The 12,277-nt window shown below is 47.3% G+C and overlaps 1 protein-coding gene across 2 annotated transcripts in view; it reads left to right on the top strand.

The window, feature by feature from the left end:
- The window catches only part of LOC127582864 (rab11 family-interacting protein 5-like), a 95,473-nt gene that overhangs the window by 53,536 nt on the left and 29,660 nt on the right, over window positions 1-12,277 (top strand). For both annotated transcript variants that reach the window (XM_052038473.1, XM_052038464.1), the window contains exon 3: window positions 1,591-2,233. In XM_052038473.1, the coding sequence (XP_051894433.1) occupies window positions 1,591-2,233 (643 nt within the window). The remainder of the gene's footprint in view (window positions 1-1,590; window positions 2,234-12,277) is intronic.

The raw sequence follows: 12,277 nt of genomic DNA, 5'->3' as shown, positions 1-12,277 counted from the left end.
AGGGGAGGTGGTGAAGCAGATATGATAGTGGCGTGTAAGAGGCCTTTAGACAGACACATGAATACGCAGGGAGTGGCAGGATGTGGATCATGTGCAGGCAGAAGGGATTTACTTTAATTTTTGCAACACAGTTGGCACAGACATTGTGGGCTGAAGGGCCTGTTCCTGTGCTGTACTCTTCTATGCATGACTCTGTCTCGGTGACTGAAATCCAGCAGGAGTTGTGGGACGAGAGAGGGAACTGGGTGATAGGGGTGGAAGGGGTAGATTGGTTTATTATTGTCACGTACCGAGGTACAGTGAAAAACTGTTTTGCATGCCAACCATACAGATCATTTCACCACATTAGTGCATTGAGGTAGTACAAGGGAAACAGTAACGTAATGCAGAATAAAGTGGTACATAGAACATTACAGCGCAGTACAAGCCCTTCGGCCCACAGTGTTGTGCTGATATTTTATCCTGCTCTGAGTTCTATCTCGCCCTTCTCTTGCACATAGCCCTCCATTTCTCTATCATTCATTTGACTATCTAAGAGTCTCTTAAATGTCCCTAATGTATCTACCTCCACAACCTCTGCCGGCAGTGCGTTCCACACACCCACCACTCTCTGTGTAAAAAACTTACCCCTGACATCCCCCTTATACCTTCCTCTAATCACCTTAAAATTAAGTCCCTTCGTGTTAGCCATTGTTGCACTGGGAAAAAGTCTCTGAGTGTCCACTCGATCTATGCCTCTTATCATCTTGTACACCTCTATCAAGTCACCTCTCATCCTCCTTCTCTCCAAAGAGAAAAGCCCGAGCTCACTCAACCTATCCTCATAAGACATGCTCTCCAATCCAGGCAGCATTACAGTTACAAACAAAGTGTAGTGCAGGCAGACAGTAAGGTGCAAGGCTATGATGAGGTAGATTGTGAGGTCAAGAGTCCATCTTATTGTACTAGGGGACCATTCAATAGTCTTATAACAGCAGGATAGAAGCTGTCCTTAAGCCTGGTGGTATGTGCTTTCAGGCTTTTGTATCTTCTGCCCGATGGGAGGGGGGGAGAAGAGAGAATGTCTTTGATTATGTTGGCTGCAGGGAGTGTAGACAGTGGGGAGTGTAGACAGTGGGAAGTGTAGACAGTGGGAAGTGTAGACAGTGGGAAGTGTAGACAGTGGGAAGTGTAGACAGTGGGAAGTGTAGACAGTGGGAAGTGTAGACAGTGGGAAGTGTAGACAGAGTCTATGGAGGGGAGGCTGGTTTCCATGATGCACTGGGCTGTGTCCACAACTCTGCAGTTTCTTGTGGTCCCGGGCAGAGCAGTTGCCATACCAAGCCGTGATGCATCTGGATAGGGTGCTTTCTATGGTGCATCAATAAAAATTGGTGAGTGTCAATGGGGACATGCCAAATTTCTTTAGCCTCTTGAGGAAGTAGAGGTATTGGTGAGCTTACTTGGCCGTGGCATCTACGTGGTTGGACCAAGGAAGGCTATTGGTGATGGGGTGGGGGGTTGTGCAGTGTGACTCTGACTAAAATAAACCAGGAAGTTCACCACTGACTGACCAGAAATTGGGTCATTGTGTTTCCTCTCCTTCTACAGTAGCTACCAATCCATCCTTGGTCAAGGTGCTAACACACAAGAGAGCTCTCAGCGATGAGGTTAACCAGGCATTCAAAAGCAATATGGATCTCCTGGCTCCGAAGACAAGTCCCATCTCCAGGTCGTTGCTCTGCATCAACGGCAGTCACATCTACAATGAGGAGCATTCCCCAAAATCCCCCTCTGGTTTATTCCCAAAGTCCACCCCTCTGTCCCGTTCCTTCCAGAACGTTGCCAGCAAGGCTGAGGAACCTGGGCAGCGGACTTCAGTCGAGGAGACAGACAAGCAGAAGTGGGCGGCGGGCAACGTGGAGGTCAGGATGGTCCCTCCAGTCATCACGGTGAATAATGAGGAAAGCACTCAGGTCCTGAGCGCGGAGGGCCAGAGGAAAGAGGTGGTCGGAAGTGTGCAGGGGACCAAACCGGTGCACATCGCTGCCCCCATCATCTCCACCGTCGAGCCCACGAAAAGCAGCGTCCCGCACGAGGCCAAGAAGGCAAGCATCTTCCCGTTCGGAAGTGACAACAAGGACTCTGAGAGCAGGCGATCCCGGACACCCTCTCCCGTGCGGAAGTGCAGTTCATTGGGTGAAAGAACCAAATCCAGTGGATGGTTTCTGAAGGAGGCCAATCACAAACCAAGGTTAGTGAAGGCGTTAACATTCTGGGTAAATTGTAAAAATGCAGGGGATTTGAATACCAAATGATTCTGTGGGTGAGATAGACTGTGTTCATTGTTAACTGAAAATAGAATATTTGGTCCTGCAAATGTATCGGATTTCCTTAACAAAAAACTATGTGGATATTGTGTCCCTTTTTAAAAAAATATTATTTCCAGGGTTGTAACATGTCAGTTACTGGAATGGGAGAATTACAGAATTCGAGAACAGTGATTGAGGATATCATTTGGACAAGTTAGATTGATTAACGAAAGCCAGCATTGCATTTGTTACAGGCGAGTCATATCAAACGAAGTGGAGACAAGAGACTGCAGATGCTGGAATGTCGAGCAACAAACAAAACGCTGGAGGAACTCAGCGGGTCGAGCAGCGTCTGTGGAGGGAAATGGACAGTCGACGTTTCAGGTCCAGACCTTTCATAAATCCAGATGAAGGGGTTTGGACCCAAAACGTCAACTGTCCAGTTCCCTCCACAGATGCTGCCTGACCCATTGAGTTCCTCCAGTGTCTTGTTTGTCAGTTTGTATCCAAATAACTTTAGAGTTTTTTGTTGAAGTATCAGAGGTGTGGTAGAGATATACTTCCAAAAGATATTTGATAAGGTACCAAATAATATGATTGTCATCAAGATTGAAAGTTATGGAACAGAAGGGATAGAAAATTGTTCCATTAACAGGAAATGGGAAGTAGAGGTGAAAGTAGTTGTTTTTATTTGCACTGGATGAACAATACCATGGGATTGGTGTAGATTAGTGTGGATGGGTGCTTGATGGTTGGAGCAGACCTCTGTGGACTATGTACAGTGGAGTTCCCCAGGGATTGATACCAGGACCATTGCTTTTCTTAACGAGGCAACATTTTGAAGCATAGAGAAGTGAGAGGAGGATAGTAATAGTGTTTACACTTTGTAGGAAAAATGAGAAGGGGGAATATGAACTAGCGAGCATGATTCTGAAAGGGATAGAAGAGCAGAGAGATCCAGGGGTTTATGTGCAGTTTGTTCACTGTGTCAGGGCAGGTTGGAAAGTAGTTTTAAAAAAAAAGCATATGTGATTCTGGGCAGGTGAGTGGAGTCGAGGACCAGAGGACGGAGAATGAAGGTGATTGGCAAAAGTAACGCGAGGAATAGTTTTTCTTTACACATAATGAATGGTTGGTGTCTGGGCATCACGTAGCCAGGGAAGTAATAGCGATGGGTTCGTTATACCATTCAAAAGGGAGCTGAATACAGATCTGAAAAGATGCGGGAAGAGGGCAGGCGAGTGGGACTGGATGGATTGCAGCTGGGAGAGGCTCAAAGGGTGGAATTGCTTGCTTTTGTCATCTGTGACGAATGAGTCATTGTGTGAGGATTCAACCCTGGTTATTTCCAGTACACTGGCCGATCTTCAACAGTATCAAACGCTAAAGCTTGATTTAGAGTAGGCATTCATATTAAAACCATGGTTTCCATAGGTACCTCAGCTTTTCCTTCCTTATTCCTAAGTGCCTTCATGGCTCATTGGAAGCCACTCTCATATTTCTGGGTTATAGAACATAGAACATAGAAAAACTACAGCACAATTCAGGCCCTTCGGCCCACAAAGCTGTGCCGAACATGTCCCTACCCTAGAAATTACTAGGCTTACCCATAGCCCTCTATTTTACTCAGCTCCATGTACCTATCTAACAGTCTCTTGAAAGACCCTATCGTATCCGCCTCCACCACCGTTGCCGGCAGCCCATTCCACACACTCACCACTCTCTGAGTAAAAAAACTTACCCCTGACATCTCCTCTGTACCTACTCCCCAGCACCTTAAACCTATGTCCTCTTGTGGCCACCAATTCAGCCCTGGGGAAAAGCCTCTAACTATCCACCCAATCAATACCTCTCATCATCTTATACACCTCTATCAGGTCCCCCCTCATCCTCCGTCGCTCCAAGGAGAAAAGGCAGAGTTCCCTCGACCTGCTTTCATAAGGCATGCTCCGCATTCCAGGCAGCATCCTTGTAAATCTCCTCTGCACCCTCTCTATGGCTTCCACATCTTTCCTGTAGTGAGGCGACCAGAACTGAGCACCATACTCCAAGTGGGGTCTGACCAGGGACCTATATAGCTGCAACAATGCCTCATGGCTCCTAAATTCAATCCCCCGATTGATGAAGGACAATACACCATATGCCTTCTTAACCACAGAGTCAACCTGCACAGCCGCTTTGAGCGTCCTATGGACTCGGACCCCAAGATTCCTCTGATCCTCCACACTGCCAAGAGTCCTACCATTAATACTATATTCCGCCAACATATTTGATTTACCAAAATGAACCACTTCACACTTATCTGGGTTGAACTGCATCTGCCACTTCTCAGCCCAACTCTGCATCCTATTTATGTCCCTCTGTAACCTCTGACAGCCCTCCAAACTATCCACAACATCCCCAACCTTCGAGTCATCCGCAAACTTACTAACCCACCCCTCCACTTCCTCATCCAGGTCGTTTATAAAAATCACAAAGAGTAAGGGTCCCAGTACAGATCCCTGAGGTATACCACTGGTCACCGACCTCCACTCAGAATACGACCCTTCAACAACCACTCTTTGCCTTCTGTGAGCCAGTCAGTTCTGGATCCACACTGCAATGCCCCCTTGGATCCCATGTCCCCTCACCTTCTCCATAATCCTCGCATGGGGTACCTTATCAAACGCCTTGCTGAAATCCATATACACTACATCTACTGCTCTCCCTTCATCGATGTGTTTAGTCACATCCTCAAAAAATGTAATCAGGCTCGTAAGACAGGACCTGCCCTTGACAAAGCCATGCTGACTATTCCTAATCATATTATACCTCTCCAAATGTTCGTAAATCCTGCTTCTCAGGATCTTCTCCATCAGCTTACCAACCACTGAGGTAAGACTCACCGGTCTATAATTTCCTGGGCTACCTCTACTCCCTTTCTTGAATAAGGGCACAACATCCGCAACCCTCCAATCTTCCGGAACCTCTCCTGTCTCCATTGACGACGCAAAGATCATCATCAGAGGCTCCACAATCTCCTCCCTCGCCTCCCACAGCAGCCTGGGGTACATCTCATCCGGTCCTGGCGACTTATCTAACTTGATGCTTTCCAAAAGTTTCAGCACCTCCTCTTTTCTAAAATCTGCATGCTCAAGCTTTTCAGGCCGCTGCAAGTCCCCACTACAATCCCCCAGATCTTTTTCCGTGGTGAATACTGAAGTAAAGTATTCATTAAGTACCTCCGCTATTTCTTCCAGATCCATACACACTTTCCCACTGCTGCACTTGATCGGCCCTATCCTTTCGCATCTCATCCTCTTACTCTTCATGTACTTGTAGAACGCCTTGGGGTTTTCCTTAATCCTGCCCACCAAGGCCTTCTCATGTCCCCTTCTGGCTCTCCTAATCTCTTTCTTAAGTTCCTTCTTTTTAGCCTTGTACTCCTCCAGATCTCTAACATTACCGAGCTCTCTGTACCTTTTGTAAGCTTTTTTTTTCCTTTTGACTAGATTTATTATAGCCTTCGTACACCACGGTTCCTGTATCCTCTCGTGACTCCCCTGTCTCATCGGAACATGTCTGTTCAGAGCTCCATACAAATACCCCCTGAATATTTGCCACATATCTTCCGTACTTTTCCCAGAGAACATCTGTTCCCAATTTAATCTTCCAATTTCCTGCCTGAGAGCCTCATAATTCCCTTTACTCCAAGTAAACACCTTTCTAGTCTGTCTGTTCTTATCCCTCTCCAGTGCTAACGTAAAGGAGATAGAATTATGATCATTATCACCAAAATGTTCATCCACTGAGAGATCTGACACCTGACCAGGTACATTTCCCAATATCAAATCAAGCACAGCCTCTCCTCTTGTAGGTCTATCTATATACTGTGTCAAGAACCCTTCCTGAACACACCTAACAAACTCCACCCCATCTAAACCCCTCACTGACTGGAGATGCCAATTGATATTTGGGAAATTAAAGTCCTCCATCACAACAACTCTGTTATTCTTTCTAGGATCTGCTTCCCTATCTACTCCTCAATATCCCTGTCACTATTGGGCAGCCTATAAAAGACACCCAGCACAGTTATCGACCCCTTCCTGTTCCTAACCTCCATCCACAGAGACTCCGTAGACAGTCCCTCCACAACGTCCACCTTTTCCGCAGCCGTGACACTATCTCTGATCAACGGTGCCACTCCCCCACCTCTCTTGCCTCCCTCCCTGTCCTTCCTAAAACCTGGCACTTGAATCAACCATTCCAGCCCCGGAGCCATCCAAGTCTCTGTGATGGCCACCACATCATAGCTCCAAGTATCGATCCAAGCTCTAAGCTCAGCCGCCTTGTTCACAACACTCATTGCGTTAAAATAGACACATCTCAAGCCTGTCTGAACATGTCCCTTCTCTATCACCTGCCTATGGTACTTACTCCTAGCCTCCTCTATTTGAGAGCCAAACACCTCTTCCCCAGTCTCTCCAGTACTGATCCCACCCCCCAACAATTCTAGTTTAAACTCTCCCCAGTAGCCTTAGCAAACCTCCCTGCCAGTATGTTGGTCCCCTGGGATTAAAGTGCAACCCGTCCTCTTTGAACAGGTCATACCTGCCCCAAAAGAGACCCCAATGATCCAGAAAACTGAATCTCTGCTCCTTGCTCCAATCCCTGTCCTTCCTAATTCTCTATAGTCTTTTTTCAGGATCTCATTCCTTTCCCTACCTATGTCGTTGGTACCAATATGTACCACGACCTCAGGCTGTTCTCCCTCTTCCTTCAGGATATCTTGGATGCGATCCAGAACATCCCAGACCCTGGCACCTGGGAGGCAAACTACCAGTTTCTTTCCTACGTCCACAGAATCACTTGTCTGCCCACCTAACTATACAGTCCCCTATCACTAGTGTGCTCCTCCCCTACCCCTCTGAGCCACAGGGTGGGGCTCTGTGCCAGAGACACTGCCACTGTTGCTTCTCCCAGGTAGGCTGTCTCCCCCAGCAGTACTCAAGCAGGAGTACTTATTGTCAAGGGGTACAGCCACAGGGGTACTCTCTAATACCTGACTCTTCCCCTCCCCCCTCCTGACTGTGACCCAATTGCCTGATTCTGATGGTCCCGGTGTGACCACCTGCCTATAACTCCTCTCTATCACCTCCTCACTCTCCCTGACCAGACGCAGGTCATCGAGCTGCATCTCCAGTTCCCTATCACGGTCCATCAGGAGCTGCAGCCTCCCGGAGGCAGGGAGACTCTGGGAACTCCCACATCTGACACTGAACTTGAACTTGAGCCCCTCACTCCTCCCTCTCACCTTGTTATACCAGCTATTTACTTTCAGTCCTGATACAAGGTCTTGACCCAAAACGTCGGCCATCCCCCTGCATCCACAGATGCTGCCTGACCCACTGAGTTCCTCCAGCAGTGGAACTTGCTCAGGAGAGACCGTTCATCTGCAAGCAAGGGATTTTTCTCTGAAGGGAAAAGGTGTTGCATCAAAATTTAATTCACCCTGATTGACAAATGAATTAAAAATTAAAATAGAGAAAAAAAAAGGCTTTTGATAAATTAAGAACCTGGGGCAGTGGTGGAGGCAGGTACATTGGTCAAATTCAAGACATTGCTAGATAAGCATATGGAGGAATTTAAAATAGAGGGATATGTGGGAGGAAGGGGTTAGATAGCCTTAGGTTAGGTTTAAAGATCGGCACAACATTGTGGGCCGAAGGGTCTGTATTGTGCTGTACTTTCTTTGATTCTAAGTTTCAGTTAATAGCAGAGAAGATTACCAAAGTACAGGAGAGAGTGAGAAAGGTAAATGGAGGAGACAGAGAGAGAAACGAAAAAGATCAGCAGGCAAACACATGCATCCTAAAGCAATTTATAAACAGGATTTACAAGGATGTTGCCAGGACTGGAGGATTTGAGGTACAAGGAGAGGCTCAATAGGCAAGGACTTTCTTCTCTGGAGCATAGGAGGCTGCGGGGTGACCCAATAGAGGTTTATAAAATCACGAGGGGCATAGTTAGGGTGAATAGCCGGGGTTGGGGCTAAAACTAGAGAGGTTTTAGGTGAGAGGGAAAAGATTTAAAAGGGACCTGTGAGGCAACTTTTCTTTAAACAGAGGGTGGTGGGTATGTGGAACGAGCTGCCAGAGGAGGCAGGTACAATACCAACAGTTAAAAGACACTTGGACAGGTACATGGGTAGGAAAGGTTCAGAGGGATATGGACCAAACGCAGGCAATTGGGAATATCTGAGTTAGGCAGCTTGGTCAATATATGGAATGAGTTGCTAGAGGAAGTGGTTGAGGCACGTCTATTAACAACATTTAAAAGGTACCTGGACAGGTACATTTATAGGAAAGGTTAGGGATGTGGGCCAAATGGGACGAGCTTAGATGGGAATCTTGGTCGGCATGGACCAGTTGGGCCGAAGGGCCTATTTCTGTGCTGTATGACTCCAGTCCTTGGAAGGTTCTCTCCTTGACTTTAGATTTACCAGGGCTCTCTTATATCACATTTGATCAAATGCTGCTTTGATGTCAAAGGCAAATATTTTCACCTCTCCTTTGGAATTCAGCTCTTTGGTCCTTGCTTGGACCATGGTTGATGAGGCCTGCAGCCAAGCAGTCCTTTCAAAACCCAAACTGGGCATCAATGAACTGGTTACTGGTGAGTCAGCGTCAGTGCCCTTCGATAGCTACTGACCTTCCATCACTTTGTGAATAGTTCTATGGACCACACTTCAGGAAAGATGTGCAGGGCTTAGAATCAGCACAGCGATTTATAAAGATGATAGCAGAATGTTGGTGCTGCATCTATTGGGGAAAGATATAGCAAGCTGCATCCTTTATCTATAGTAAAGGAAATCGAAAGGATTCTCACCTCAAAAATGAATTCAGTAATTTCAGAACCTAATACCTGCACAGAGTTTGCAGTCAGCTGGTGTTGAAATGCTGCTATTCTCTCTGGGCCGCCTCTGCACATGTCTTTTTGCTGCCTTGTTTTTTCCCTCCCTACCATCACCATGTTTTGCTATTTAATCTCTCCTGCTTTTCACCCTATCACAAGGAACTTCCCTTTTCCCTCTTCCTCTTCTCCCTTTGCTTCTGCACTTAATTAGTAGTTCAGTTCTCTGATTCTGATGAAACAATTGAACTAAAATGATAACTGTTTCTATATCAAGTCAAGTCGAGTTTATTGTCAGATGCACAAGTCCATGTGTGCACAGGTGCAATGAAAAACTTACCTGCAGCAGCATCACGGGCACAGAGCATCAGCTTGAGAGGCGGGAGTTTTCAAAAGAGGTGAGTCTCTGTGCTTGGTTTTCATTTTCAGTGAGTGGGACCCTTACAGAGGCACACTTGCATATTGTTAGTAATAATTGGCTGATTAGCTCATCAGCAGCAGCCAATAAAAAGAAGCACAAGCTAAGCGGAGTGGCCGTTGTTGGAATGGTTCAGTGTTGAGGGACTGAGGCTTTGGCTCAAGAGACTTCAGTGAGAAGAGGCTGAGTAAGTGACCTACGTGAGGGGAATGCGAGCAGCTCTTTTTTTAAAAAAAAGTTTCAGTCAGAAGGCACAGGTTAGGTCTTTATTTTATTGTCTGTAAATCCTTAGTCCTTGATTCAGTGTAGGCAGGATGGCAGTTAGGGCAGTGGAATGCTCCTCCTGTAAAGATGTGGGATGTCAGGGAACCTCACAGTCTCCCTGATGACTACATCTGCAGGAGGTGCACCCAACTGCAGCTCCTGACTGACCAGGTTAAGGAACTGGAGCTGGATGTACGGGACCATCTGGGATGCTGAAAACCTCATAGATGAGTCTTTTACTGAGGTGGTCACACCCAGGGTACAGGCTGCAGATAGATGGGTGACCACCAGGAGAAGTAAGGAGAGTAAGTAGATAGTGCAGGGTTCCCCTGTGGCCATACCCCTCAGCAACAAGTACACTCCTTTGGATACTGCTGGGGGGATGACCTATCAGGGCACAGCAGCAGCAGCCAGGTCAGTGGCACTGTGGCCGGCTCTGCAGCTCAGCAGGGAAGGGTAAAGTCAGGCAGAGCAATCGTGATGGGAGACTCAATAGTTAGAGAGACAGACAGGAGATTCTGTGGCTGCGAGACACCAGGATGGTGTGTTGCCTCCCAGGTGCCAGGGTCGAGGATATCTCAGAGCAACTGCAGAATATTCTCAAGGGGGAGAGTGAGCAGCCAGAGGTTGTGGTGCACGTTGGCACCAATGACACAGGTAGAAAGGGGGAGGAGGTCCTGTGCAGTGAGTTTAGGGAGTTAGGAAAGAGATTGAAGAGCAGGACCTTCAAGGTAGCAATCTCTGGATTACTCCCGGTGTCACGTGCTAGTCAGGGCAGGAATAGGATGATAGAACAGATGAATGAGTGGCTGAGGAACTGGCGCAGGGGGCAGGGTTTCAGATTCTTGGATCATTGGAACCTCTTCTGGGGCAGGGGCGACCTGTACAAGAGGGATGGGCTGCACCTCAACTGGAGTGGAACCAATATCCTGGCCAGGAGGTTCACTAGTGCTACTCAGGAGGGTTTAAACTGGTTTGGCAGGGGGATGGGAACCAGAGCACTGGGTCAGAAAGTGGAGGGATTGTCGGGGTCAGTAAAAACAGGCAGGAGCAAAGTAATAGACACGATGGGACGGACAGTTTGAAGTGTGTGTACTTGAACGCTTGGAGGCAAGGGTGATGAACGTGGAGCATAGTTCAGTACGTGGAACTATGATGTTGTGGGCGTAACAGAGACATGGTTGAGAGAAGAACAGGAATGGGTGTTTAATGTTCCAGGGCTTCGATGCTTCAGAAAAGATAGAGAGGGAGGTAAAAGGTGGGGGGGGGGGGGGGGGGGGGTTGGGAGGGAGTTGCTCTACTAATCAGGGACAATATCACAGCTGCACTCAGAGGGGACATAATAGAGGCTCGTCCACTGAGTCCATATGGGTAGAACTCAAAACTAAGAAATGTGCAATCACTCTGATGGGATTATACTACAGACCCCCCAATAGCCACCGGGACATTGAGGAACAGATATGCAGGCAGATTAGGGAAAGATGTAAAACTAATAGGGTTGTTGTCGTGGGGGACTTCAACTTCCCTAATATTGATTGGCGCCTCCTTAGTGTAAAGGAGATGGATGGGGCAGAGTTTGTTAGGTGTGTCCAGGAAGGATTCCTGACACAATATGCAGACAGGCCGACTAGAGGAGAGGCCGTACTGGATCTGGTACTAGGCAATGAGCCTGATCAGGTTTCAGATCTCTCGGTGGGAGAGCATTTTGGAGATAGTGACCATAACTCCTTGATCTTTACCGGAGAGGGATCAGAACAGACGATCTGGGAAAGAATTTAATTGGGGGAGGGGGAATTATGATGCTATTAGGCAGGAACTTGGGAGTGTAAATTGGGAACAGATGTTCTTGGGAAAGTGCATTATGGAAATGCGGAGGTTATTCAGGGAGTATTGCATGGGGTTCTGGATAGGTTTGTCCCATTGAGGCAGGGTAAGGATGGTAGAGTGAAGGAACCACGGTTGACAAGAGACATAGAATATCTTGTTAAGAGGAAGAAAGATGCTTACCTAAGGTTTAGAAAGCAAGGATCAGACAAGGCTCTGGAGAGTTACAAGGTAGCCAGGAGGGAGCTTAGGAATGGACTTAGGAGAGCTAGAAGGGAGCCTTGGTGAGTAGGATTAAGGAAAACCCCAAGACGTTCTACACGTATATAAAGAATAGGAGGATGACTAGAGTGCGGGTAGAACTGATCAGGGATAAAAGAGGAAACATGTGTCTGAAGAGGTAGGGAGGTCCTCAATGAATACTTTGCTTCAGTATTCACCAGTGAGAGACATTGACATTTGTGAGGACGGTGTACGACGGGCTGATACGCCAGGGCATGTCGACGTGAGGAAAGAGGGTGTGCTGGAACTTTTGGAAGAAACATTAGGATAGTTAAGTCACTGGGGCCGGACGGGATATATCCAAGGT

This window comes from Pristis pectinata, chromosome 2 (assembly GCF_009764475.1).
Source record: "Pristis pectinata isolate sPriPec2 chromosome 2, sPriPec2.1.pri, whole genome shotgun sequence".
NCBI lineage: Eukaryota > Metazoa > Chordata > Chondrichthyes > Rhinopristiformes > Pristidae > Pristis > Pristis pectinata.
The sequence above is the reverse complement of the archived record's forward strand: the minus strand, read 5'-3'. Positions and strand labels throughout refer to the sequence as shown.